Raw genomic sequence first — 27,674 nt, 5'->3', positions numbered from 1 at the left:
TATCTTCCTTGTGCTTTCCACATTTTTCTCTAACCTGTCAATAGAAAAGGCTATTCTCGTCTGCGATGTGGACCAGAATAGGTCATGTTCTATAATTTGCAGAATGGACATACAGATGACGCATCAGTGTGCCGTCCGATTTTTATTTTATTTTTTATTTTTTTGTGGACCCATGTAAATGAACGAGTCTGTGCGCGATCCGCTAAAAACGCTGGATGCAAAATACTGTTGTGTCCACGAGGCCTTAGATTGTCCACTGCAGTCCTGTTGCTTGGTCACAGGGGTCTTGACATTGGGTCCAAAAAGCTTGGCCAGTGCATGCTGATATATCACCACTTGCATGCTCTGCCTGCTGTATTGTATCTCTGAGCTGGACTGGTCACTGGTGTTTATCTGGTTATGACCCCTATGAATATCTCTAGTAATGTTAAATGGCATTGTGTATATTGTTCTGTGCACAGTATAACGGAGTCTGGGTAAGGGCTCTTTCACACTTGCGTTCTTTTCTTCCGGCATAGAGTTCCGTCGTCGGGGCTCTATGCCGGAAGAATCCTGATCAGTTTTATCCTAATGCATTCTGAATGGAGAGAAATCCGTTCAGGATGCATCAGGATGTCTTCAGTTCCGGACCGGAACGTTTTTTGGCCGGAGAAAATACCGCAGCATGCTGCGCTTTTTGCTCCGGCCAAAAATCCTGAACACTTGCCGCAAGGCCGGATCCGGAATTAATGCCCATTGAAAGGCATTGATCCGGATCCGGCCTTAAGCTAAACGTTGTTTCGGCTCATTGCCGGATCCGACGTTTAGCTTTTTCTGAATGGTTACCATGGCTGCCGGGACGCTAAAGTCCTGGCAGCCATGGTAAAGTGTAGTGGGGAGGGGGGAGCAGTATACTTACCGTCCGTGCGGCTCCCGGGGCGCTCCAGAGTGACGTCAGGGCGCCCCACGCGCATGGATGACGTGATCATATGGCACGTCATCCATGCGCATGGGGCGCTCTGACGTCATTCGGGAGCGCCCCGGGAGCCGCACGGACTGTAAGTATACCGCTCCCCCGCTCCCCACTACTACTATGGCAACCAGGACTTTAATAGCGTCCTGGCTGCCATAGTAACACTGAACGCATTTTGAAGACGGATCCGTCTTCAAATGCTTTCAGTTCACTTGCGTTTTTCCGGATCCGGCGTGTAATTCCGTCAAGTGGAGTACACGCTGGACCTGGACAATGCAAGTGTGAAAGAGGCCTTAGGCACATCACCGTTTAGAAGAACAGAAAATAACACGAAAAAAATGGATCCTTTGTTTTGAGCGTCTGTTGTGCTCATTTTGCATTCGCTTTTGTCCGTTCCGTCAGAGATTCATTATTTTTTATGGACTGTTTCTCCCGTCTAATATAACGGATCGCTGATGAAATTGATAAAAACGGATGCAGCACGAGCACAAAATAAAGGATCTATGGTGTGTTGTTTTTTTTGTTTCTGTTTTTCTGATGGATCGGGAGAATGGAAAACAAAACAGTGATGAACCCGACCTAAGCAGATCACTGCATGTATGTGTACATGTACTGCAAAATCTAGTACGTCTGGAATATAAAATACAGGCCGTGTACTACATGTGTGTTACTTTATACGGTATATTTATCTACAGAGGGTGTACCAAAATTATATTCATCAGCCCGGAGTCTAGAATAAAATATAGGTGGACTATGCCCTTGATATATTACATCTATGAGAGCAAAAAAAACAAAACAAATGAAGTGTTCAATGAATTGTAGATTTCATTTAGGTATAACTGCCCAGCCCTACCCTAGATCTCTGTTTGGCTGCCTGGATCGCCGAAAAGATAATGGGGGTCATTTACTAGGCAAGGGCTACACTGGTCGCGGCAGTCGCAAGAATTGCAGCCGCTGTTCAGCTATCCTGGCCGCAACAGGTGTAGCCCTAGCCTTAAGGGACTTGGGACTATTTTAGCTGTGTTGAGCTGTTGGGTGGGACTCCGGCCCTGGTAAATTTACTTACATTTAATTCCTGCAAACAGGTGTAATTGTTGTCGAAAAAACTACTCCAGCACCTGTTTTTACGCCAGGTGCATGGACAGTTGTAGGTGACACAGGCCTCATCATAAATTAGTCAGATCAGGGGGAGAAAACTTAGACCGGCTGAAGAGCTACAGGGCGGTCCACGAAAAAGTAGCCCGTCTCCAGTGATAGTAAGACAAGATGAATGAGCAAGTGTATATATTTTTTTTACCCATTCAGGTCTCTGCATCTTTGGGCAGGTTGGATGATGTCGGCTGATACTACTTGTGACGTTGGGGATGGTGTTTGTGATGTTCTACTTCAGTTCATCCAGGTGTGGATTGTTAGCGGACACTTTCTGGTTTATATTTTTCCACAGAGAAAAATTGCACATAGACACGTGTTATTTGCGGTCTTTGGTGTGGATTTGCATCAGATCTCACCTTACATTGAAAAGGGTGAAATCCACATGAAAAATAGCAGAAAATCCACACAACAGGTCAATTTCTACAAAAAAAACAAACTCAAGTGTCCATGAGATTTGTCTTAACTCATTCATTTTACTGGTACCGTATTAGGGCTCATTCAGACAACCGTAGTGTTTTGCGGTCTGCAAATTGCGGATCCACAAAACACAGTTACCGGCCGTGTGCGTTCTGCATTTTGCGGACTGAACATGGTTGCCATTATGATAGAAATGCCTATTCTTGTCTGCAATTACGGACAAGAATAGGACATGCTATATCTTTTTTGCGGGGCCGAGGAACGGAACTACGGATGTGGAAAGCACACGGTGTGCTGTCTGCATCTTTTGCAGCCCCATTGAAAGGAATGGATCCGCACCCGTTTGGCAAATTTGCGGACGGACTTTGGACCCATTCATACAGTCGTCTGAATGAGCCCTTACTCTTCGGTTTTATCCTCCCATAATCTGCAGCATGTGCAGGTGGCCTAAGGCTTCCTTCACACACACTTTTTGTGACTTTTGTTTTTGTCTTTCATTTATGCATTTTTAAGAAACTATTTTTGGGTGGATTTTTTTTATTTTTATTCACATTTTTGCAGAGAGCGAAATGCACTGCAAACCCCCTCCAAAATCCACGTATATCTCATGCAAATTGTGCCACAGATTAGTTTAGGGACTTTGCATCAACATCCATCCCGTGTGCACGTGCCTTTTATATTGGTGAAATCACACAGTAGCAGTATGGCCCAGATATAGATAATCTGCGTTTAGGGTGACGGAATAGTCATTTCTGGTAGAGATGGAAATCATTCCTCTTCTGAAGTGATTGTTATCTCCTAGTCATTTTTAATTAATTTCCATGCCAACTAGTGTATGAGTTTCCCATCCAGTCTCTGATCCCAGAATATGAATATATACCTGTACACCTGACACTATTCTGTACCTATAAACATCTGTAGGCTCCCAGGTTCTGTGTGCCTCACAAGGCTATTTATCAATTGTAAAGGAAATCTAGATGCAGTGGGGGTCATTTACTAACACTTTTACGCCTCATCCCCCCCCCCCCCTTAGCAATTTTTTATATGCCTGTGTGACAAAGTTTGACATGTAGGAGTGGCAAGGGCTGGACAAGGTAAATCTACTTATTTTACGCCACAAAAAGGCGTAAAATTCGGCTGGCGTAGATTTTCTAGCAGGTTCATGGACCACGAAAGATTAGCCTAATATATGAGTTGGCACAGGCCCTTTCATAAATTAGTATAAAGAAGAAATATAGTGGCTCACCCGTTTCGATTTCCGGATCTAGGTGCACTGTTATCAGACTGCCTCAGTCTATAAGTACAAAGTTAACACCGGGAACTGTACCGAAAACCTGTATTTTATAATATTATACCAAATAGATAAATCAATGCAGACAATACAAATATTGAAAAATAGGTAAAAAATACATTGGTAGGGATTTACATAAAAATAAGTATTTAAAAACAGATACATGTCACGAACTAATAGCTGTCAGTTGTATGTTCTCCGATGTTACTCCAGTGGTGTATAGGACTGTGCTGGATATAGGCTGGCACTCAGTTACATATGTGACTAGACAAGACAGGGACACGTCCTGAACCAATATACACACAATAATTAGATCCAAAGAAATCATAAAAAACAGAAAAGGGGTATCTTTTGGATTACTGTAATTCAACAGATACCCCTGGTGTAACCACAGCACGATACAGGAGTGCAAGATTTGAACACTTGATATAAGTATCCGAGATACATCAACTAGCAGCGCGCTGCATTGGAGATCAAGCAAACAGCCCGAGCACATGGGACGCCGAACATGGACGATGCATCAGCTGTGATACGGGGAGTCGGGAGACTCGGTCTGGGAGCAAAACGCAAGTGCTCGAATAGAATACCTGCTCCAGAGAAATCAACTATCCGGTAAAATCTGATTATTAGGCTTCGTTCACATCACCGTCCAGCCTTTCCATTCTTCTGGCATATAATAGAGCCTAAGGACCCCATAGACTATAATGTGGTCCGTTATGTTTCCGCTGAGAAGATGATTTTGGAGCGGAGACAAAAGTCATGCAGGACTTTTGTCTCGCTTCAAAATCATCTTCTGAGCGGAAACATAACGGACCCCCACTATAGTCTAGGGCAGTGGTGGCGAACCTATGGCACGGGTGCCAGAGGCGGCACTCAGAGCCCTCCCTGTGGGCACCCACATCCTGGAATAAGTCTGTGGTGTACCAATATGCCATAGACTTTTCCTGCCATTTATCAGCACAGGGCACACTATCAACAGCACAGGCAGCGCACTGAATGTAAGCAGGGTATTATAGCTAAATGATAAAGTACATGGAAGATACACTATTACTGGACTGTAGTATTCAGGGTGAATTACTGTGTCGGCACTTTGCGATAAATAAGTGGTTTTGGGGTTGCAGTTTGGGCACTCGGTCTCTAAAAGGTTCGCCATCACTGGTCTAGGGGGTCCACTCCTTAGGCTCCGTTTGGCTCAGTTATGTGCCTTCTCCGTCCTTTCCGTTCTCCTGCTCCTAAACGGTGATGTGAACAAAGCCTTGGTTACATTATTTACAGAAGTAGCCAAAGCATAGTGAGAACAACTACTTAAAGGGTTTCTACCACCAGAAATACTGTTATGTAGCTGACTGACATTAGCGATTCGCTAATGTCAGCACTACATAACAGTATGTTTCTAACAGTAGCTCCTGCAGCCGTTTTTGTTAAAAACGTACTTTTATAGATATGCTAATGAGCCTCTAGGTGCTATGTGGGCGTCATTAGCACCTAGAGGGCTCCGTTCACTAACCATTTCAGCCGCCCATTGCGTCCCTCCAGCCCGCCCTGCTCCTCTTGATTGACGTGAAACTTCTCAGTATAGAGTACCAACTCCCGCGCCTGCGCCGTGCGCTTCTGTATTCTCCCGGCACCGGCTTCCTCACTACGCCAACTACGTTACAATGAGGAAGCCGGCACCAGGAGCGCGGCATTCACTCACTGCGCCTGTGCCGAATACAGAAGCGCACGGCGCGGGAATTGGTACTCGATACTGAGAAGTTTCACGTCAATCAACAGGAGCGGGGCGGGCTGGAGGGCCGCGATGGGCGGCTGAAATGGTTAGTGAACGGAGCCCTCTAGGTGCTAATGACGCCCACATAGCACCTAGAGGCTCATTAGCATATCTATAATAGTAGGTTTTTAACAAAAACGGCTGCAGGAACTACTGTTAGAAACATACTGTTATGTAGCTGACTGACATGGGCGAATCGCTAATGTCAGTCAGCTACATAACAGTATTTCTGGTAGTAGAAACCCTTTTAGGGTTTCTGTCACCTGAGAAATGGGTATTAAGCTGGCTGACACTGCGATGTGCTAATGTCAGCTGAACATAACTATATTAGTGCCATCTCACTGCCTGCAGCCTTTATTAAGAAAAGCTAACTTTTATAATATGCTAATTAGCCTCTAGGAGCAGGGGGCGCTCTTCATGATCTACTAGTGTTTTCTGTTTTTGTTTGGATCTAATTATATTGGTTCAGGACGTGTCCCTGTCTTGTCTAGTCACATATGTAACTGAGTGCCAGCCTATATCCAGCACAGTCCTATACACCACTGGAGGAACATCGGAGAACATACAACTGACAGCTATTATTTTGTGACATGTATCTGTTTTTAAATACTTTTTTTTTTTTTCATGTAAATACCTACCAATGTATTTTTTACCTATTTTTATTGTCTGCATTGATCTGTTTGGTATAATATAATAAAATATTGGTTTTCGGTACAGTTCCCAGGGATTGAGTGCCTTTCATAAATTAGGCACATCTTCCGGCAGCATTGCCGGAGTAAAAGAAACAAAAAAAAAACAAAGGGGTTTCACCTGTAAAAACCGAAAGCAAATAATCACTTGCCAATATTTGGTAGAACGACATGCGTTTTATTTACCGCATCTAAAGTGCAGCAATATGTGGCAGCTCCCCTAGGCTTAACATGATGACTTATGGTTGCACAACATAAGATTACAACATTGCGCTGTTATCTAATATCAGGGACTGTGACACGGCAGGTGGGGGACATCCTACCCTGCCGAATCTCCTCTCAACCACAGTCATTAGCTGTGTTTGGCAGTGCAACATTATCAGCCATGAGTCGCTATGTAGCCTCAGCCTTATAAATCTAATTAAAGAGCCTCTGTCAGCATGATCAACCCTATTAAACCTGGCATATTGCCTGCTAGGGTTGATCACGCTCAGATGTGACAATATTTCGTTGCACAAGCATCTTTATTGCATCCTTGCCGCTGGGGAGTGGCACAGCCGCTCTAGGCCATTGACCCCAGAAAACTTGCTAACATTTATATCTATTTCCAAGGTCTGGAGTAGATTTCTGTCCAGGCCCCCGGACCATTAGAGGATGCGCCAAGTTCATGACAAGGCCTGCGCTACCGCATAAATTGGGCACATCCTCTGGGAGCTCAGGGGGAACCAAAGACCAGTGTTAGGCCTGTTTCACACTTGCGGTAGAGGGATCTGGCAGGCTGTTTAGACAGGGAATAGCCTGCCATATCTTTCTGCGTTGCTGGAAGCAACTGCATTGCTGTCCGACCCTATTTATTATAATGGGGACCCGTGGAGATCTGACCACAACCCAGCAAATATGCCTAGAAACGGACGGACAAATACAAATCGGCGCACCCTGGAAAACCTAGGGGACTGGCAGGTGTTGGGTAGCATACAAATCCAGACATCTCTCGCAGGCTGCTCCCCTGCATTGACAGCCTGCTGGAGATGTAAATGTAAGTGTGAAACTTGCCTATAATACGATCTTTGGTAAATGACTCCCTATATGTGTCCAGATGGGGAAGTAATGAAGCTCTGACTCTAAAGAAGTTCTGACTCTGGACTCGTGGTTTCTGGTGGGGAACTGCAACAAAAACTGTACACCCCTAGGATGTTTTCACCTGAGTGTGTGACAGCAGTGTTTCCTGGACTGGACTCAAACTCACGGCACTAATGATTTATAATGCTGAGTGTTACTGCCCAACCTGGGCTGTACTGAACTGTACTCACCTAATGCCTTCAGTACAATTCAGTAAAGCCACGGTACAGACTGAGATTCCCAGCATTATATCATTATAATGCCATGAGTTCATGGCACAGGAGCAGCGTTCAGCCCGGCAAATACTGCTACGAGTGGACTGCATACGCTGGTGTGAAACTGGCATTACACAATTCGATTCAGTCCTGCTTGCCCTTTGGCATCTTATTACCTTGTTCTGTGTATTCAGGTGTCAATTTCCATAAAATCCCTGATATGAAATCCACATCACGTGATTGAAACCAGAAGCAGCTGCTTCGAGTGCTTTAATACAATACCTCAGGGTCTATTTAGGACACATGTAGCGGCCACAAGACTGGATGAAAACCACGCTGACCTGCGGTTGGCGCCGTGTTCCCATGATTGCTAATGTCTGTGCATATTTGCAGGTAAACAGTATCAGCTTTTCCCTCCATAGCGCTATATGATAATTAGGGATGAGCGAATCGACTTCGGATGAAATACTTAGTTTTTTATACTGTATCACTTGGAACCGAACCCAAGTGCGGGAAATGTTTTTTTTTACAATAGAAATTAATTTATGAAGTTATTATGTGACGTCTAGTGAGACTTTGCAAAGTAATAACTTCGGCTCATCGGAGCCAATACATTCTAATACTGTACGGAGTGCTCGAAGTATTATGCAATTATGTTTCATCCGAAGTCGATTCGCTCATCCCTAAGGATAATCACTTAGAAATCTCCTGAATGTCATGTCTTGATTACTCTGAAGCTTTTTGTATTAAAGGGGTATTCCGGATATGTAATTTTTTGTTAAACTCCTGTAGCGTTAGTGTGAATGTGGTACACTTAAACCTGATACATATTGGCCCCTGAACTGACTCTGTTTTTAAATGAGGCCCCCAATTCTTCCAGGCCTGCTTCTCTTGAAACACACAGCGCATGTGATGTGTGTGAGAATGACAGAACGAGACATACAGAGGGAGATATGGACAATAGTGAAAGATACATAGTGAAAAACATAGACACAATGGAAGATTTGAAGACGGACAGGCTCAGATTGACAGACACACAGTAATACAGAAATAGACAAACATAGACAGACTGCTATGTAAAAGGCGGAAACGCACCAGCATCAAGACACAGAGAGCAGTCTGAGACAGCAAACAACAGATGAAGCAGATGGGGAAAGACCAAGTGGCACTGAGGCACAGGCTTACTGCTACACATCAGGATTAGGTCTCATTCACACGTCCGTGCTCAAATCCGTGAGCAGGTGGTCAGTGATGCGTCCGTGAAGCTGTCTGTGAAGGATCTGTGTTGGGTCAGTGTGTCCGTTTTTTGCTGTCCGTGTTACATCCGTGTTTCACTGACACTGAACAGCTGAAAAATAATTTTAAAAGTATCTCTTCTTAATGATCTGTGCAACACTTGCATCCGTGGTTTTCACGGACCCATAGACTATAATGAACCCGGACAAAATAAAGCATGCATCCGTGCTAAAAACACTGACCCATGGACCATGCTAAGGGCACTTTCACACTAGCGTTAGAAGAATCCGGCAGGCAGTTCCGTTGCCGGAAATACCTGCCAGATCTGGAAATCCGTATGCAAACGGATATAATTTGTTTCCGGATCCAGGTGCGGATCCGTCTAACAAATGCATTGCAATATCGGATCCGTCTCTCTGGTGTCATCCAGAAAATCAGATCCGGTATTTATCTTTTTTTGCAGACTTAAAGGTATGCGCAGACCGGGAAACCGGATCCCTTTTTCCAGAACACTTGGTACCGGATCTGGCATTAATACATTTCAATGAAAATAAATGCTGGATACGGCATTCCGGCAAATGTTCCGGAATTTTCTCCGGCCAAATACTGTAAAAGGGACTCAACTGAAGACATCCTGATGCATACTGAAAGGATTGCTTCACATTCAGAAGTCATTGGGATAAAACGAAAGCGTTTTTTTTCCGGTGTTGAGCCCCGTGACGGATCTCGCCTCACGCATTGCACCTGCGCGGAAAACTCGCCCGTGTGAAAGAGGCCTAAGGGGCTGGCTGTTGCACTTGGATGACCGCAAGTGCTACGCCCCTCTGTTCTGTTTACTCACCGCTCCCCAGGGCTCTCTCGCCAGCACCAAGACCCGACACTTGCACAGTGGATCAGATATTGCTTCCCCAGCCTAGAAAGTAGCAGAAGATCCATTGTGCAAGCGTCGAGTTGGCTGAGGGACTCTGCTCTTGTGCAGTGGATCTGATGGGCCCCAAAAGCCTTGCTGCAAAATGTGGCAGCACTCTTATGGAATAGATAAAAATGACTTATGAAAATGCTACCATGCTAGCAATGCTGTGCCCCAGTAGGTTCATCTAGGCGACGTGGTGCAGATTGCACCCTTATGTTTGTTCATATGTTTGATAAGGTACTGAGGCATCTAATGAGCTGGCGGGAGTCAGGCCAAAGTGTTCAGTGTTTCTTCTTTTTATTTACCTAAAATATAGTTGTAAAAAACTTCTAGAGCTCTGAAATAAAATATTGGAAGTTTTTAATACATTTTAGCAAATATGAAATACCAGATAGTAAGGTTAGGTTCCACCTAAGACTGCAGCATTCTGGGTCAGAATGATGCAGATATATTACATTAAAGTCTGTAGGGTTATATAAAACACTTTATTGCATTTTTTTTTAGCTTTTTTATTTTTTTTTGCAGAACCCTGCATGCTCTACTATGCTTTTTTTTTTTTTTTTTTTTTTTAAATGCAGATGTTTCAAATGAAACGAAATTAAAAAAAAACACACTGATATTACTTGTATGCATTAAAACTAGAAAGACAATAAAATGCAATAAAAACACTTTTATGCATTAAAAGTTGTTATGCCAAGTTTTGAAATGATCCCTTATCCACAGGATCGAGGATAATTAGCTGTTTGTTGGGGGTGCAACTGCTGGGACCCCCCCAATCATACCGTTCTCACTACAGCTGTAGTTCTTTTGGAGGCCTGCAGGTGGCAGGGCTCCATAAGCACATAGGGAATCTGCAATACATTGCAATAATAATTCATTGCAATGCAAGACAGATGTGATCCAACATCGCATGTTCGGGTCTCCTGAGGTGGGGGAGGGACTAGAAAAAAAGAATTCTTAAAAATATTTTAAAAATTCAAATCACTCCCTTTTCCCTATAATAAATTGCATTTTCCCCCTTCCGATTCCACCCTGTGTGGAATTCTTTTCCAGCTTCCCACTACATCATATGCTATATTAAATGAAAGTACAACTTCACCTGGAAAAAACAAGCCCTTGTACAACTATGTGAATGGAAAAATAAAAAAGTTATGGCTCTGGGAAAGCAGGCAGTGAAAAATTAAAACGCAAAAGTGGAAAGTCGCCTATGGCTGAAGGGGTTAAAAGGAAAATGATATGTCTGCTTCATTTTGTAATCCAGGGGTCTGTACACACTGCCAGTGAAGACTCAATTGGGATTAGTTGATGGCAAGAAGAAGGCAGCAATATTCTTGGTGTTAAAATTATGGAAACCTCAAGAGTACCCTGACAGAGCCCACCAGAAGTCTGTGGGGTTCATCGGACGCCACTGAGATCTGCCATACTAAGGATCCAACGCAGCATCAGAGCTTCTGTTATGTGAACAGAGCCTTAGCATAATGAGCATCACAATGCACATGAGTATAGTGGAAAGAGATAAGTGACAAATTCGCCACTGCTACATCTGAAACTAGAGCTGCAGACTGAATGCTGATCAAGTTTATGTCTAATAACTGCTGAAGCTGAAAATCTTTCATGCACTTTGCTAATTGATGTTGATTCTAATGTTCTTCTTTTCCTCTTCTAGGGTTCAGAACGTGTGATTCAATGTGGACGTTTTCCTTTTTGAAAGGAAGGCCCAAAGATTGCTATGAGGATTTGACAGATTCAGATTAGCCGCCCCGTACGGGTATCGGGAGACGATACCATGTATCAAGGTACATATTTCTTTGTGGTTGTAGATTAAATAAATTTACAGAGAATGTGAAGGAAGCATAATCTTCATACAGATGTAGCAGTTCTAAACTTGTGTGATATCACTGCACAAAAGCCATTGAAAAAGTCAATGGTGTCTCTATATAAAGGCATCTGTCAGCAGATTTGTACCTGTGCAACCGCTGCGCCCTCTGCACTTTGATTGACAGGGCCAGACAGCGTGGCAGTGGCAGATAGAGCGGAGCCTCTAGGTGTAATAGCAACGCCCCTGTTGCTCCAAGAGGCCTAAAGGTGCATGGACTGATAAGACTGCTTATCAGGGGTGAGCATTTGTAGAAATGCTAATTCCCAAGAATTGGACTGTGTAAGGCTGGGTTCACACCTGGGCGTTTTACAGCGCGTTCCTACGCGCTGTAAAACGCCCAACAAGGAGAAACCAATGCTTCCCTATCGGCATGGTTCTCACCTGGGCGTTTTACAGCGCGTACGATCGCGCTGTAAAACGCCCAACGCCCCAAGAAGTACGAGCTTCTTTGGGGCGTCTTGTCGCGCGTTCCCGTACATAGACTTTCGGGAACGCGCGACAATGGGCGTTCGCTTGTCTCTGTATGCGCAATTGTAAACGCCGGTACAATTGTGCATACAGAGCGCTCCTTTCAGAACGCTCAGGTGTGAACCCAGCGTCAGAGGTGTGTGCAGGCAGTAGCCTGATGAATGAGCAAACCAGGGACGTAGCTATAGGGGGTCAAGAGGTAGCAGTCACTACCGGGCCCTGGAATCTGAGGGGGCCTAAAGACCCTTGTGCTGCATAATACGACACTGGTCAAGTTACACCTCTGGCTCGATGCCTCTGCCCCTGGCCACAAAGCACTGAGGGAAGGGGGAACTCTTGCACCAGGGCCCACAAGCCTTTATCTACGGCCCTGGAGCAAACGCATGTTCATTGTGTGGTCCTGTAGTTTATCTGGCACCAAAAACCATTGTTTCTGTTTAGCAGATTGTTGTGCTGCTCAGGAACAATGAATTTCTATGGAGACAAGCAGTTGCTGTATTAATTCCAGAAAGTGGAGGTGATTACTATATGTAAATGCAGCCCTCATCTCCGCTGACGATCAGGCCATTTGACTTGTTCCTGATAATTGCCTGATATATGGTCTGTGGAAAAGCACCTTAAAGAGGTTGTGCAGGCAGCATATATTGATGACCTATCCTCAGGATTGGCAGTGGTCTGACACCCAGCACCTTCACCAATCCGCTGTTTGAAGCGAAGGCGATGCTTCATTTGAGCGTTACTTCCTCTTCATGGCGCACAGTGTAATAAAGAAGTAGTAGCACTTCCATGGAGCGTCGCCTCCTCTTCAAACAGCGGATTGGTGAAGGTGCTGGGTGTTGGACGCCCACTGATCAGATATTGATGACCTATCCTGAGGACACAACCCCTGTACAGCCTCGTACCATGGCTGTATAGAGTTTCTGCAGTGCTGTGCTATGGAGCCACTCCTTGTGCAGCTGTATGTAGTTTCACGTGTAATCGGATATTTGCTGGCATCAGTATCACGGAATATGTGATGACATCTGCATTTAGACTTTTTTTATTTTATTTTTTTAACTAACACGTGTTAGAGTAAGGGCTCATGCACACGAATATATATATATATATATATATATATATATATATATATATATATATATATAATTTTTTTTTTTTTTTTTTTTTTTTCTGCCGTTCTGTTCTTTTTTGCATACCAAATACGAAACAATTGACTTCAATTGGGCCACAAAAAAAGGAAATGACTACATGTGCATTCAGTGTCCGCATGGCCTTTATGTTAAAACAAAAAAAAAATAGAAGTTGTGCTTTTGTCCGCCTTAAAGGGAGTCTGTCACCTCCATATGGCCATATACAGTGCTTACATGGCTCTGTAGCACATTTATACAGGATTGTATCAGTACCTTTGTCTTTGTCTTTAGACTTGCACCAGCAGGAAAAGGGAAGTTTAATTCATATGCAAATGAGCACTTGCAAGTGCCCAGGGGCGGTGTTCAGTGTGTAGGAGCCCAGGGGAGGAGTTCAGTGTGTAGGAGCCCAGGGGAGGAGTTCAGTGTGTAGGAGCCCAGGGGAGGAGTTCAGTGTGTAGGTGCCCAGGCTGCTCTGCCTTCTTTTCACTTTACTCCTCCCCAGCCTCTTCCTTTGCCCGCCCTCCAAGTCTCTTGCCTCATCGATAGGTCCGGACTTGGAGGGTGGGCAAAGGAAGAGGCTGGGGAGGAGTAAAGTGAAAAGAAGGCAGAACAGCCTGGGCACTTACACACTGAACGCCGCCCCTGGGCACTTGCGAGTGCTCATTTGCATATTAATTAAACTTAGTTTTTTCTGCTGGTGCAAGTCTAAAGACAAAGACAAAGGTACCGTTACAGTCCTGTATAGGTGTGCTACAGAGCCATGTAAGCACTGTATATGGCCATATGGAGGGGACAGACTCCCTTTAAGGACAATGATCGGACTGTTCTATCAGGGGCTAGCTGGCCGTTCCATTCCGCAGTTTGCGGACTGCAAAACAGGCGAATACATGAGCCTTAACTGTAAGCGTCAAGGTGCTGTGATGTGTGCTGTCTGCAGCAGAGGAAGTACTGTGTCATTACTGAGAGTCATAATCTATTGTTTTCATTCCCTTTATTTCCTTTTGTTCTTCCAGACGCCTGCTTGGATAGGGCTGTGTGCTGTTCTTTTGTCGGCTGGTTTTGTTGGTTTATATCACTTTCGTTAAGTCTACTTTTACACTGCATTTTGGCTTTCTGTTTGAGATCCGTTCAAGGCTCTCACAAGCGGTCCAAAACGGATCAGTTTTGCCCTAATGCATTCTGGACAGAAAAGGATCCGCTCAGAATGCATCAGTTTGCCTCCGATCAGTCTGCATTCCGCTTTGGTGTCTGTCTGATGAAACTGAGCCAAATGGATCCGCTCTGACACACAATGTAAGTCAATGGGGACGGATCTGTTTTCTATGATACAATCTGGCACAATAGAAAATGGATCCATCCTCTATTGACTTTCAATGGTGTTCAGGACGGATCAGTCTTGGCTATGTTACAGGTAATACAAACGTATCCGTTCTGAACGGATGCATGCGGTTGTATTATCTGAACGGATCTGTCCAAAACGCGAGTGTGATCACATTGTGTGACATGCCTGTTTCCTATTTGCATGGCCATTGCTATCGGCAATGAATGCTATTTGCCATCTCCTCAGGCAATCCCATGTTTTGCATATTTTTCATAATTATACGTGATAATTTCACATGAATTCATGCAACAATTTCTGTCTGCCTGGAAAGCGGCCTGATCCCGTTATATACACACACCGGTATATATTTTTTCAAAAAACAGGTTGAGAAAATAAAAGCCATGTAATTGGTTGTGTCTGGTCAGTCTTCCGCTTCTTTGAGGCCCCAAACACATTCACATCACCAGTAACCTGTTCACCGGATCTGGCATTGCCAGATACTGCCAGACCACATAGACCAGGCATGCCCAACCTGCGTCCCTCCAGCTGCTTCAAAACTACATCTCCCAGCACGCCCTAAGAGCTGTAGGTTGTCCAGGCATGCTGTGAGTTGTAGTTTTGAAACAGCTGGAGGGACGCAGATTGGGCATGCCTGGTCTATGGGGTCTGGCAGCAAACGGCAGTATCTGGCAATGCCAGATCCGGTGAACAGGTTAGGCTGCTTTCACACTAGCGTTCGGGTTTCCGTTCGTGAGCTCCGTTTGAAGGAGCTCACGAGCGGACCCGAACGCAGCCGTCCAGCCCTGATGCAGTCTGAATGGAGGCGGATCCGCTCAGACTGCATCAGTCTGGCGGCGTTCAGCCTCCGCTCCGCTCGCCTCCGCACGGACAGGCGGACAGCTGAACGCTGCTTGCAGCGTTCGGGTGTCCGCCTGGCCGTGCGGAGGCGTGCGGATCCGTCCAGACTTACAATGTAAGTCAATGGGGACGGATCCGTTTGAAGATGCCACAATGTGGCTCAATCTTCAAGCGGATCCGTCCCCCATTGACTTTACATTGAAAGTCTGGACGGATCCGTCCCAGGCTATTTTCACACTTAGCTTTTTTTAGCTAATATAATGCAGACGGATCCGTTCTGAACGGAGCCTCCGTCTGCATTATTATGGGCGGATCCGTTCAGAACGGATCCGCCCGAACGCTAGTGTGAAAGTAGCCTTACTGGTGATGTGAATGTGTTTGGGGCCTCAAAGAAGCGGAAGACTGACCAGACACAACCAATTACATGGCTTTTATTTTCTCAACCTGTTTTTTGAAAAAAATATACCTATGTATGTATGTATGTATGTATGTATGTATGTATGTATGTATGTGTATATATATATATATATATATATATATATGTGTATATATATATATATATGTGTGTATGTATATATATATATATATATATTATTGTTTTATTCGTATGGATGAAAAGGGAGAAGCTATATAAGCCAATGAATTTATATTGGACCTTCTGTAAATAATTATACGGCAAAATATTGGAATATATATTGTTATAAGTGCCATTCGTAAAGGCCGGCAGTGCCCCAGTCCAAACGTTTCCAGGTGAGCGACCCCAGCTATTTTTATTTTAAAATAATTGTATGGGAAGCTACTGCTGTGCAAATGTTGTCAGCAGCTACCCGTTTTCAGTGTAAAAGGAGGATACATTTGCCTAATCTGTGCACTGCTGTGTACCGTTAATTGGACGTTGTGCTCTTTCCAGAAAACAAATTTGCTCCTGTGTATTTTGGCATCACAGCTATTGTGCAATAGTCTTGAGTTGGACACGTTGTGTGCTCTCAGAGCAGCAGCCTTGCCCAGAAAGGTCTTCTAAGGCAGGTTGGACTATAACCTGATAATGAACAACAGCTCTTGGCACCTAAGTAAATTGTGTACGAATTTAGCATCACAGTGTTTTCTCCTGCTCGAGTTTCATTTCAGGAACATCTATCATGTAGAACAGCAACTTATTTCAGGGCAGTCAGGGAAGTAAAATCGTCCTGCTCATCATATGCAAGTGAGGGCACATAAGCCCCACTCAGCAAGACAGCCAGATCTGATATTGATAACTAAGGGTACTTTCACACTAGCGTTTTTCTTTTCCGGCACTGAGGTCCGTCAAAAGGGCTCAATGCCGGAAAAGAACTGATCAGGTATATTCCCATCCATTTTGAATGGAGAATGGAGGATGCATCAGGATGTCTTCAGTTCAGTCATTTTCACTGATCAGGCAAAAGATAAAACCGCAGCATGCTACGGTTTTATCTCCAGCCCAAAAACTGAAGACTTGCCTGAATGCCGGATCCGCCATTTTTTTCCATAGGAGTGTATTAGTGCCGGATCCGGCATTCAAAATACCAGAATAAAAGGTGAAAAAAATAAATGCCGGACCCATTTTGCCGGAAAGACGAATCCGGCATTTCAATGCATTTTTCTGACTGATCAGTCTTACTAATGCCATCAATTGGCATATGTTTTGCCGGATCACTCTGCCTTAGGGCTCATTCACACGACTGTATCCGTTTTGCAGTCAGCAAATTACCGGTCTGCAGAGCCCTGATACTGGCCGTGTGCGTTCCAGCACATATCTCTCTATGTTAGAAATGCCTATTCTTGTCCACAAAACAGACAAGAATAGGACATGTTTTATCTTTTTTTCTGAGCCATGGAATGGACATATGGATGTGGACAGCACATGGTCTGCTCTCCGTATCTTTTGTGGCCCTATTGAAATGAACGGGTCTGCATCTGATCCTCAAAAAAAAATGTGCATTGGATGCGGACCAAGAATACAGTCATGTGAAAGGACCCTAAGGCTTCATGCACACAGCTGTTGCCCAGCCATGCTGTATTGCGGCCCGCAATTTACGTACCCCGGCTGTTCATTCGAATGGGTCCGCAAACCTTAAGGTCCGGTGCGGAATAGAGGCACGGAACGCGACTGAAGCACTACGGAGTGCTTCTGTGGGGTTTCTGTCCATGCCTCTGCTCAGCAAAAAAGTAGTGCATGCACTACTTTTTTGTGGTGGACCGTCAGATGTGGATCGTGAACCCCATTCTAGTGAATGGGCCCCTTCCACGTGCGGCGGCCCTATGGTCGGGCCTGTGCATTGCGGACCACATTTTGCAGTCCGCAGCACGGGCCTGGCCTGCACACGGTCGTGTGTATGGGCCCTTGTCCTGCAGATAGGTCAATAGCTATGTCCCGGGAAACACCTAATGGCCGAGAGCATTTACACAGTAGTTCCTTGTGCCTGATGGGACTTTTCTTGAAGTTCAGCATCTACTAAGATGGCCATACACTCTAGAATAATGTCGTCCGGCTTACCCCCCTCTCCAGAACTTGTATGTCGGGGGAATAGCTGTCAGCTGAATCTTATGTATGGCTAGTCCTAGAGCACTGGTATTTGGAAATGGCTGAATAGAAAGTGATTTGTATTTACCTGCTGCTTTTATAGCAACAACATACTTAGTGGCACTGTACAGAGATTGCTTCCATTCACATCAGTCCTTGCCCCAGTGTGCTTGTAATCTCAGTACCCTATCACAACCCAATTTCTAGGAAGTCAAACCTATCAGTATGTTTTTGGGGAAAAAAGGTATGCATTAATTTATGTTAAAGGAGTTTTCTAAGGCTACTTTCACATCTGCGTTTTAAAATCCAGTTTTGAGATCTGGCAGAGGATCTCAAAACCGAAATTAAACAGTACGATTTTGCCCTCATACATTGTCAATGGGGACAAAACTGATCAGGATGCATAAGCAGAGGTCACGCTACATTTTTTTCTGGAAGAGTAAAAATACTCCTCTTTTAGAGGAGTATTTTCAGCCGATGAGGAGTATGAAAGTTACAATAATTCAGATAGTTAATACGAAGGCCTACCTAACATTAAGGGGTTGCTATTTATGCAGGGAAACCATTACTAGTATCTAGAACTGTCTACCATGCATAAATAGCAAATGTAGACCATTTTAAATTTAGCTGAGGTCACTGTTGCTCTGAGGGGGTCGGTACCACTGAGGTCACTGTTGCTCTGAGGGGGTCGGTACCACTGAGGTCACTGTTGCTCTGAGGGGGTTGGTACCACTGAGGTCACTGTTGCTCTGAGGGGGTCGGTACCACTGAGGTCACTGTTGCTCTGAGGGGGTCGGTACCACTGAGGTCACTGTTGCTCTGAGGGGTCTGTACCACTGAGGTCACTGTTGCTCTGAGGGGGTTGGTACCACTGAGGTCACTGTTGCTCTGAGGGGGTCGGTACCACTGAGGTCACTGTTGCTCTGAGGGGGTCGGTACCACTGAGGTCACTGTTGCTCTGAGCGGGTCGGTACCACTGAGGTCACTGTTGCTCTGAGGGGGTCGGTACCACTGAGGACACTTGCTCTGAGGGGGTTGGTACCACTGAGGACACTTGCTCTGAGGGGGTCGGTACCACTGAGGACACTTGCTCTGAGGGGGTCGGTACCACTGAGGACACTTGCTCTGAGGGGGTCGGTACCACTGAGGACACTGTTGCTCTGAGGGGGTCGGTACCACTGAGGACACTGTTGCTCTGAGGGGGTCGGTACCACTGAGGTCACTTGCTCTGAGGGGTTGGTACCACTGAGGACACTGTTGTGCTGAGGGGGTCGGTACCACTGAGGTCACTTGCTCTGAGGGGTTGGTACCACTGAGGACACTGTTGGTCTTAGGGGGTCGGTACCACTGAGGTCACTTGCTCTGAGGGGTTGGTACCACTGAGGACACTGTTGCTCTGAGGGGTCGGTACCACTGAGGACACTGTTGTGCTGAGGGGGTCGGTACCACTGAGGTCACTGTTGCTCTGAGGGGGTCGGTACCACTGAGGACACTGTTGCTCTGAGGGGTCGGCACCACTGAGGACACTGTTGTGCTGAGGGGGTCGGTACCACTGAGGTCACTGTTGCTCTGAGGGGGTCGGTACCACTGAGGACACTGTTGCTCTGAGGGGGTCGGTACCACTGAGGACACTGTTGCTCTGAGGGGGTCGGTACCACTGAGGTCACTGTTGCTCTGAGGGGGGTCTGTACCACTGAGGTCACTGCTGCGCTGAGGGGTCGGCACCACTGAGGTCACTGTTGCAGTGATTTTATGAGGTTTAAAGGGTTTGTCCTAAGATCGATATTTATCACCTGTCGTTAAAGAGGACCCCTCACTTCTCCTGATTTGTCTGTTTTGGTAACTACTTGCACCTCCCATGTAATAACAATCCTGGAGCATCTATTCTTATGACCTTATGTTGCACAATTCCTCTGTTCTTCCTGTTATTAGTTATGAATGACTTGCTGGCAGTTTGCAGTGAAGGTCCAGATGGGGGTGTCACTGCACAGCTTGATATTATTCAATCAGTGCTGTCAACTGGTAACCCCCCACTGGACCTTTATTGCAGACTACTAGCAATTCATTCATAAGTTCTAGTAGGAATAATAGAGGAATGGTACAATATAGACTCACAAGAATTGACTCCTCAGAATTGTTATTGCTTTGGAAATGAAAGTTGTTACTAAAACAGACATGTCCCTTTTCAAGTACATGATCGCTGGGGGCCCCACCTTGGTTACCATGTTCTAGTGTTCTCTGGGTCAAGTACGGATAGGTGAATAGTGTTGATCTTGGGACAATCCCTTTAATTTTTGCTGCTGTTTCTGTGCCGCTGGTCACAGGGGTATGCCATATTTGCTGCCTACCAAAGTTATGTCCTTGTAGATGAGCTCTTAGGTGGGTATGTGGGTGCCACCGAGGCTGTTGATAGACTCTGAAGAGACCTGAGGCACTGGCAGAGCAGGACACAGGCACAATGGGGATGGTGGTGCATGCTGGTGCCAAGGGCACAAGCGAAAGACCTGGGCACATGCCTCGCCACAGTCACAGAAGTGAAAGGAGGATACTGGGAGTTGCAGTTTCAGAACAGCTGGAGTGCCAGAGGTTGCTGATCCCTGATCTAGAGGCTGTCATTTTGTGTTATGCTTGATCTTGCAATAAAGGGGAGTTTGTCTTCCATGAACCGGTTGCCCTATCTCATGCCACAAAATTGCCACCACCGCTGTGGTTATTGGATTATACAGTCTTACAGCGAAGACTTCATGCACTTGGCAGAGGGACTGTATGTCCTGGAGGCTGTAAATGGCCACATGCAGTCCTTGTAGCACCATGTGCCACGGTGCGGCGCCACATTACAGAAGAAATCCTTATACCGCACAATATGTCTAGTTCAGCGTCTGATGGAACATGCTGCAATAAATCCTTGATGGATTCATAAGAAAGCTGACAAGTGACATAGGTAGAGGTCTACAGGTGACAGGTCTGTCAGTTATCGAGGTTGTATGGAGGTCTCCTGTTGGCGTGTCCAGCGCTGGGACCCTCGCTGACTTCTATAAGCAGGAGTCTGAAGCGCTCAGCCACTTTTCCTCAATGCTGAGCGCTGTAGTGAAGACGGTCTCCTAGACCTTCTATTGAGGCCGTCTTCAGTACCGCACTCGGCAGGGAGGAGAGACAGCCCTCGGCTGAGGCTTCACACTCATCATTAGAGAGGAAAACAAGGTGCTCAGATCCGGGACCCCACTATATTTCACAGTAAGGCCACTTACCCCGCCAGTGAGGATCGCGCGCCTCCTTCCTCACTTCAGAGCGGTGTGCCATAAGCTCCGGCTTACTGTAAGGAGCCTTGTTATTGGTTGTTTCAGGCAGCAGCAGCATCTATGACGCTTGTACAGGCATTATTGCGACCTCTGTGTATAAGTATACACAAGCTGCAGTTTTGTGTCCAGTTTGCGAAACAGAACAAACCGGATCCGGTAGGAAAATCATTGTAAGTGGAAACGGATTCGGATTTTCCGCTAACTGCACAGTTGACTTACATTGATTTTCATGCCAGATCATTTTTTTTTTTTACAAAAAAAAATTAAAAAATAGATCTGGTGTCCATTGACTTACAGTGATTTTCATACTGGATCTTTTTTTTCTGTTTTGATTTAATACATCCGGATCCGGATGAAACGGATGCATCCAGATGTAGTAAATGGCACGGATCCATTTTAAATACGATTTTGAGATCCGCCGCCGGATCTCAAAACCGGAATTAACAACACAGATATAAAAGTAGCCTAAGATTAGAAAAACATGGTTGCCTTCTTCCAAAAACATCTGTCCACAGGCTGTGTGCGGTATTGCAGCTCCACTCCATTTACGTGAACAGGGCTGAGTGGCAATATCAGACGCAACCTATGGACAGGAGCCGTGCTCTTTTCGGTAGAAAGTAGTTGTGTTCTTTTATCCACAGGGTGAATAAAAATCAATGATTTAAAAAAAAAAATATTTTAAAAACTGATTTTTTTTATTTAAATCAGATTTTTTTTTAATATAAAATGCTTTTTGAGGAAAATATATTACAATCCAACGGTTATTCCATCATGAAATAAAGATTTGTTTTTTAATTATGTAGAACAAGGCTGTACGTGGACTCCCATATTGTTGAATGGATTAGGCAATGGCTGAGGGACAGACAACAGAGGGTTGGCTGAGGGACAGACAACAGACCATGGTCTTGTTACCAGTGGGGTACCTCAGGGATCTGTTCTGGGACCCATATTGTTTAATATCTTTATCAGCGAAATTGCAGAAGGCCTCGGTGGTAAGGTGTGTCTTTTTGCTGATGACACAAAGATTTGTAACAGGGTTGATGTTCCTGGAGGGATGCACCAAATGGAAAAGGATTTAGGAAAACTAGAGGAATGGTCAAATATCTGGCAACTAAAATGTTATGTTGATAAGAGCAAGATAATGCACCTGGGGCGTAAAAACCCAAGAGCAGAATATAAAATCAGTGATACAGTCCTAACCTCAGTATCTGAGGAAAGGGATTTAGGGGTCATTATTTCAGAAGACTTAAAGGTAGGCAGACAATGTCATAGAGCAGCAGGAAATGCTAGCAGAATGCTTGGGTGTATAGGGAGAGGAATTACCAGTAGAAGGAGGGAGGTGCTCATGCCGCTGTACAGAGCACTAGTGAGACCTCATTTGGAGTATTGTGCTCAGTACTGGAGACCATATCTCCAGAAGGATATTGATACTTTGGAGAGAGTTCAGAGAAGAGCTACTAAACTGGTACATGGATTGCAGGATAAAACTTACCAGGAAAGATTAAAGGACCTTAACATGTATAGCTTGGAAGAAAGACGAGACAGAGGGGATATGAGAGAAACGTTTAAATACATAAAGGGAATCAACAAGGTAAAAGAGGAAAGAATATTTAAAAGAGGAAAAACTGCTACAAGAGGACATAGTTTTAAATTAGAGGGGCAAAGGTTTAAAAGTAATATTAGGAAGTATTACTTTACTGAGAGAGTAGTGGATGCATGGAATAGCCTTACTGCAGAAGTGGTAGCTGCAAATACAGTGAAGGAGTTTAAGCATGCATGGGATAGGCATAAGGCCATCCTTCATATAAGATAGGGCCATGGGCTATTCATAGTATTTAGTATATTGGGCAGACTAGATGGGCCAAATGGTTCTTATCTGCCGACACATTCTATGTTTCTATATGCGTCATTTTTTGGTAAATAAATTCCAATAATCCATTCACAACGTCATGCTCTTCCAGAGGTTTTTGTAAGATTATTGGGCATTTTCTCTGCCTACAAGATATTATCACAGATGCTTGGTTTACTTTTGCAGTTCTCAAAACTGAATTTGACTCGGCAGAGATCACATGCCGCCTCTTCACAGCAAAAATGTTATAACATGAACAGAGTTGAGAAAAATACCTTGATCCTAACTTCTACAAACTTATGAATGCAGAATCAACCTAATCGCACTAATATGAAAAGTTATTCTAAAAATCTTTATCTACTTGCATATTATAAATTATACCAGCAAGAATTAGTCTTTATGTAGAAAACTATGATTTAAATCAAGCCTTACTGACTAGTGATTTAAATAATTTTGATTTAAATCAAATCTACCCTGTCTTCTAATCATTGACAACCCTTTTAAGGTTAAAACAACATACTTTGAATGGGCAGACTTGATCTACTTGTTCTGCAGGTTTAGAAAATTGATGGCCTACCCTCACAATGGGCCATTAATGTCAGACCAGTGGGTGTCGGCACCCATGCTAATCTGCTGTGTGAAGGGTTCAGGGTGCTGGTCGTACAAGTGCTGTGGCCTCTTCATTGTTTACATGCAACGATTTACATAGTGGCGGCAGTGCAGGATATTGCAACTTCATCCCATTTCAATTGTTCAGACTGAACCCTTTGACCCCACTTAACTCCTAGACAGGTAAAGGCAGGTCAAAACTGACACTTCCAGTGTGTTTCTGAGAAAAGCGTAGCCAAGTTTGATATATCACATGATCCCCTTCCATTTTGAATTCAATATGGCAGATTTCAAAATCGGGCCCAAACCGTTTCCTTCACCAAATAATGCAGTCTCACTCCCAATTAATACTTTCACGCATTGAAAGTTAATTTTCTACAAAAGGGATCCATAGATTATATACGTCCGGGTGGTCTGCATTTATCACACCAGAAATGTCCTTGCAGAGTTAGCAGCTACAGCAGCAGGGGGCGGTTGTCAGTGACAGACGGGTTCCCCTAGACAAAGCAGAGATTCTTCTCTTTTTTTTTTTTTTACAATCCCTGCCTTCTCTATTGCTGTATATACAGGTCCTTCTCAAAAAATTAGCATATTGTGATATAGTTCATTATTTTCTGTAATGTACTGATAAACATTAGACTTTCATATATTTTAGATTCATTAACACACCAACTGAAGTAGTTCAAGCCTCTTATTGTTTTAATATTGATGATTTTGGCATACAGCTCATGAAAACCCAAAATTCCTATCTCAAAAAATTAGCATATCATGAAAAGGTTCTCTAAACGAGCTATTAACCTAATCATCTGAATCAACTAATTAACTCTAAACACCTGCAAAAGATTCCTGAGGCTTTTAAAAACTCCCAGCCTGGTTCATTACTCAAAACCGCAATCATGGGTAAGACTGCCGACCTGACTGCTGTCCAGAAGGCCATCATTGACACCCTCAAGCAAGAGGGTAAGACGCAGAAAGAAATTTCTGAACGAATAGGCTGTTCCCAGAGTGCTGTATCAAGGCACCTCAGTGGGAAGTCTGTGGGAAGGAAAAAGTGTGGCAGAAAACGCTGCACAACGAGAAGAGGTGACCGGACCCTGAGGAAGATTGTGGAGAAGGACCGATTCCAGACCTTGGGGGACCTGCGGAAGCAGTGGACTGAGTCTGGAGTAGAAACATCCAGAGCCACCGTGTGCAGGCGTGTGCAGGAAATGGGCTACAGGTGCCGCATTCCCCAGGTCAAGCCACTTTTGAACCAGAAACGGTGGCAGAAGCGCCTGACCTGGGCTACAGAGAAGCAGCACTGGACTGTTGCTCAGTGGTCCAAAGTACTTTTTTCGGATGAAAGCAAATTTTGCATGTCATTCGGAAATCAAGGTGCCAGAGTCTGGAGGAAGACTGGGGAGAGGGAAATGCCAAAACGCCTGAAGTACATTGTCAAGTACCCACAGTCAGTGATGGTCTGGGGTGCCATGTCAGCTGCTGGTGTTGGTCCACTGTGTTTTATCAAGGGCAGGGTCAGTGCAGCTAGCTATCAGGAGATTTTGGAGCACTTCATGCTTCCATCTGCTGAAAAGCTTTATGGAGATGAAGATGTCATTTTTCAGCACGACCTGGCACCTGCTCACAGTGCCAACACCACTGGTAAATGGTTTACTGACCATGGTATTACTGTGCTCAATTGGCCTGCCAACTCTCCTGACCTGAACCCCATAGAGAATCTGTGGGATATTGGGAAGAGAAAGTTGAGAGACGCAAGACCCAACACTCTGGATGAGCTTAAGGCCACTATCGAAGCATCCTGGGCCTCCATAACACCTCAGCAGTGCCACAGGCTGATTGCCTCCATGCCACGCCGCAGTTAAGCAGTCATTTCTGCAAAAGGATTCCCGACCAAGTATTGAGTGCATAACTGAACATAATTATTTGAAGGTTGACTTTTTTTGTATTAAAAACACTTTTCTTTTATTCGTCGGATGAAATATGCTAATTTTTTTAGATAGGAAATTTGGGTTTTCATGAGATGTATGCCAAAATCATCAATATTAAAACAATAAAAGGCTTGAACTACTTCAGTTGGTGTGTAATGAATCTAAAATATATGAAAGTCTAATGTTTATCAGTACATTACAGAAAATAATGAACTTTATCACAATATGCTAATATTTTGAGAAGGACCTGTAGTGCTCAATAAGTGCAGTGTATAAAGATCAGGAAGCAGCCAGGGCTAAGGGATCATGTGATTGATGGGGTCATGGTAACTGCAGGAGCTGCGGAGTCATTGCAGACCCAGATTACCTTTGCAGTGCATGTCAGGACGCTGTGTTCCCCTCTGTAACCAGGGCAAATATGTTATCTAGTTAAAGGAAGAATCAGCAATTAAAAGTTAGACAGGAAAAGAGTCCTTCCATACATGAATTTGACTGTGGTGTTTTTTTTACAGCTTAAATAAGAGAATAATTGCAGTTTTTTGTTTTTGCCTGTGATTTTTTTTTTTGTGGTATTTTTTTAAGGTGCATTTTGCAAACACTGGGGGGAATTTATCACAAACTACACTCCAGATTTCTGTCTTCAAAAAAATCACACATTAGGGATTTATGACTGGGATTTTTTTTTTTTATTAGCAGAAAACATTTTTAGACAAAAGTGTTAGTTTTAGGCTACTTTCACACTAGCGTTTCACGGATCCGTTTGAAGGGCATTTCAAACGGATCCGTCAATAAACTGACTAAACGGAGCCAAACGGAAGCCATTCAGACGGATCCGTTTGTCACGTTGGTTTCCGTTTTGTCATCCGTTTAGCGGATCCGTTTTGGAATGAAAAGCATTTCTAGGTTCCATCTTCATGTATTCAGATCTATAGGGTTGTAATGCTCCTATATTTCTCCAGGGCTATCTTGTTGAAGTTCCAAAGCTGGTCCGACTTTGATAATGGACCACACCTTTTGGACTCTTGTACATGACTACATGCACTTAAAGATGTATAGTGTTCGTTAGAGGGCCATATGTCCCTGATCGTCATTGATCGTGCGTACAGGAGTACAGAGCATCATGATGCTGACCATGTTGTGCCGCAAACTGGGCTATTGTCCCGCTCTCATATGATCTATTAGTGCAAGACTATATCCCCGCGGGCAGCTCAACTTGCACAGGATGATTGTACACTATGATGCTGTGTACTCTCGTGCGCACGATCAATGCCACTACGGGACATATGGCCCGCTCACGGACCGTATGTCTCTTGGGGCATACAGTCGTGTGCAAGAGGCCTTAAAGGGGTTTTCTCATCTCATACAATGGGGGCATACCACTTTAAGATATACCTACATTGTCTTATAGGTGCGGGTCCCACGGCTGGTACCCTCACATATATTGAAGCCAAGACAGTAGATGAGGTCGCACTGTGCTGCCGCCTTCCATTCATTTCTATGGGAGAGGCGGTGATTAGCGCTTGGTGGTGGACATACCATGGGAAATTTCTTGTCCTACAGCAGTGATAGGCAAACTGCGGCTCTCCAGCTTTTAAAAAAAACTACAACTCCCACCATGCCCTGTTATAGGCTGAAAGCTGTAGGCAGTCTTTGCATGCTGGGAATTGTAGTTCTGCAACATCTGGAGAGCCGCAGTTTGCCTATCACTGTCCTACAGCAACAGTGCTCCCCGCTCCGTTCTCGATATAGGTGCGGGTCCTACCAATGTTACCCACACCTATCAGACAATGGGGGCATATTCAAGTGAAATCCCCCCATTGTCTATGTGAATACCCCTTTAAAAACTGTATGTCCCTTGCGTGTCCCTTGTGGTAATCATACTAGTTATATTAGCGTCATCGGGAAATCATTAAATGTTAAAATCACAATTTATTAACCACTTCAACCCCCCTAGCTGAAACACCCTTAATGACCAGGCCACTTTTTACACTTCTGCACTACACTACTTTCACCGTTTATTGCTCGGTCATGCAACTTACCAC

At 44.6% G+C, this 27,674-nt stretch overlaps 1 protein-coding gene across 2 annotated transcripts in view; it reads left to right on the top strand.

Annotated features, from left to right (window-relative positions):
- The window catches only part of ST3GAL6 (ST3 beta-galactoside alpha-2,3-sialyltransferase 6), a 187,724-nt gene that overhangs the window by 25,465 nt on the left and 134,585 nt on the right, over window positions 1–27,674 (top strand). For both annotated transcript variants that reach the window (XM_044284492.1, XM_044284490.1), the window contains exon 2: window positions 11,419–11,548. In XM_044284492.1, coding sequence (XP_044140427.1) covers window positions 11,539–11,548 — 10 coding nt within the window. In that variant the 5' untranslated portion in view covers window positions 11,419–11,538. The remainder of the gene's footprint in view (window positions 1–11,418; window positions 11,549–27,674) is intronic.

The sequence above is a fragment of the Bufo gargarizans genome, chromosome 3 (assembly GCF_014858855.1).
Source record: "Bufo gargarizans isolate SCDJY-AF-19 chromosome 3, ASM1485885v1, whole genome shotgun sequence".
NCBI lineage: Eukaryota > Metazoa > Chordata > Amphibia > Anura > Bufonidae > Bufo > Bufo gargarizans.
Note: the sequence above shows the minus strand (reverse complement) of the source record. Positions and strands in the feature narration are given on the sequence as shown.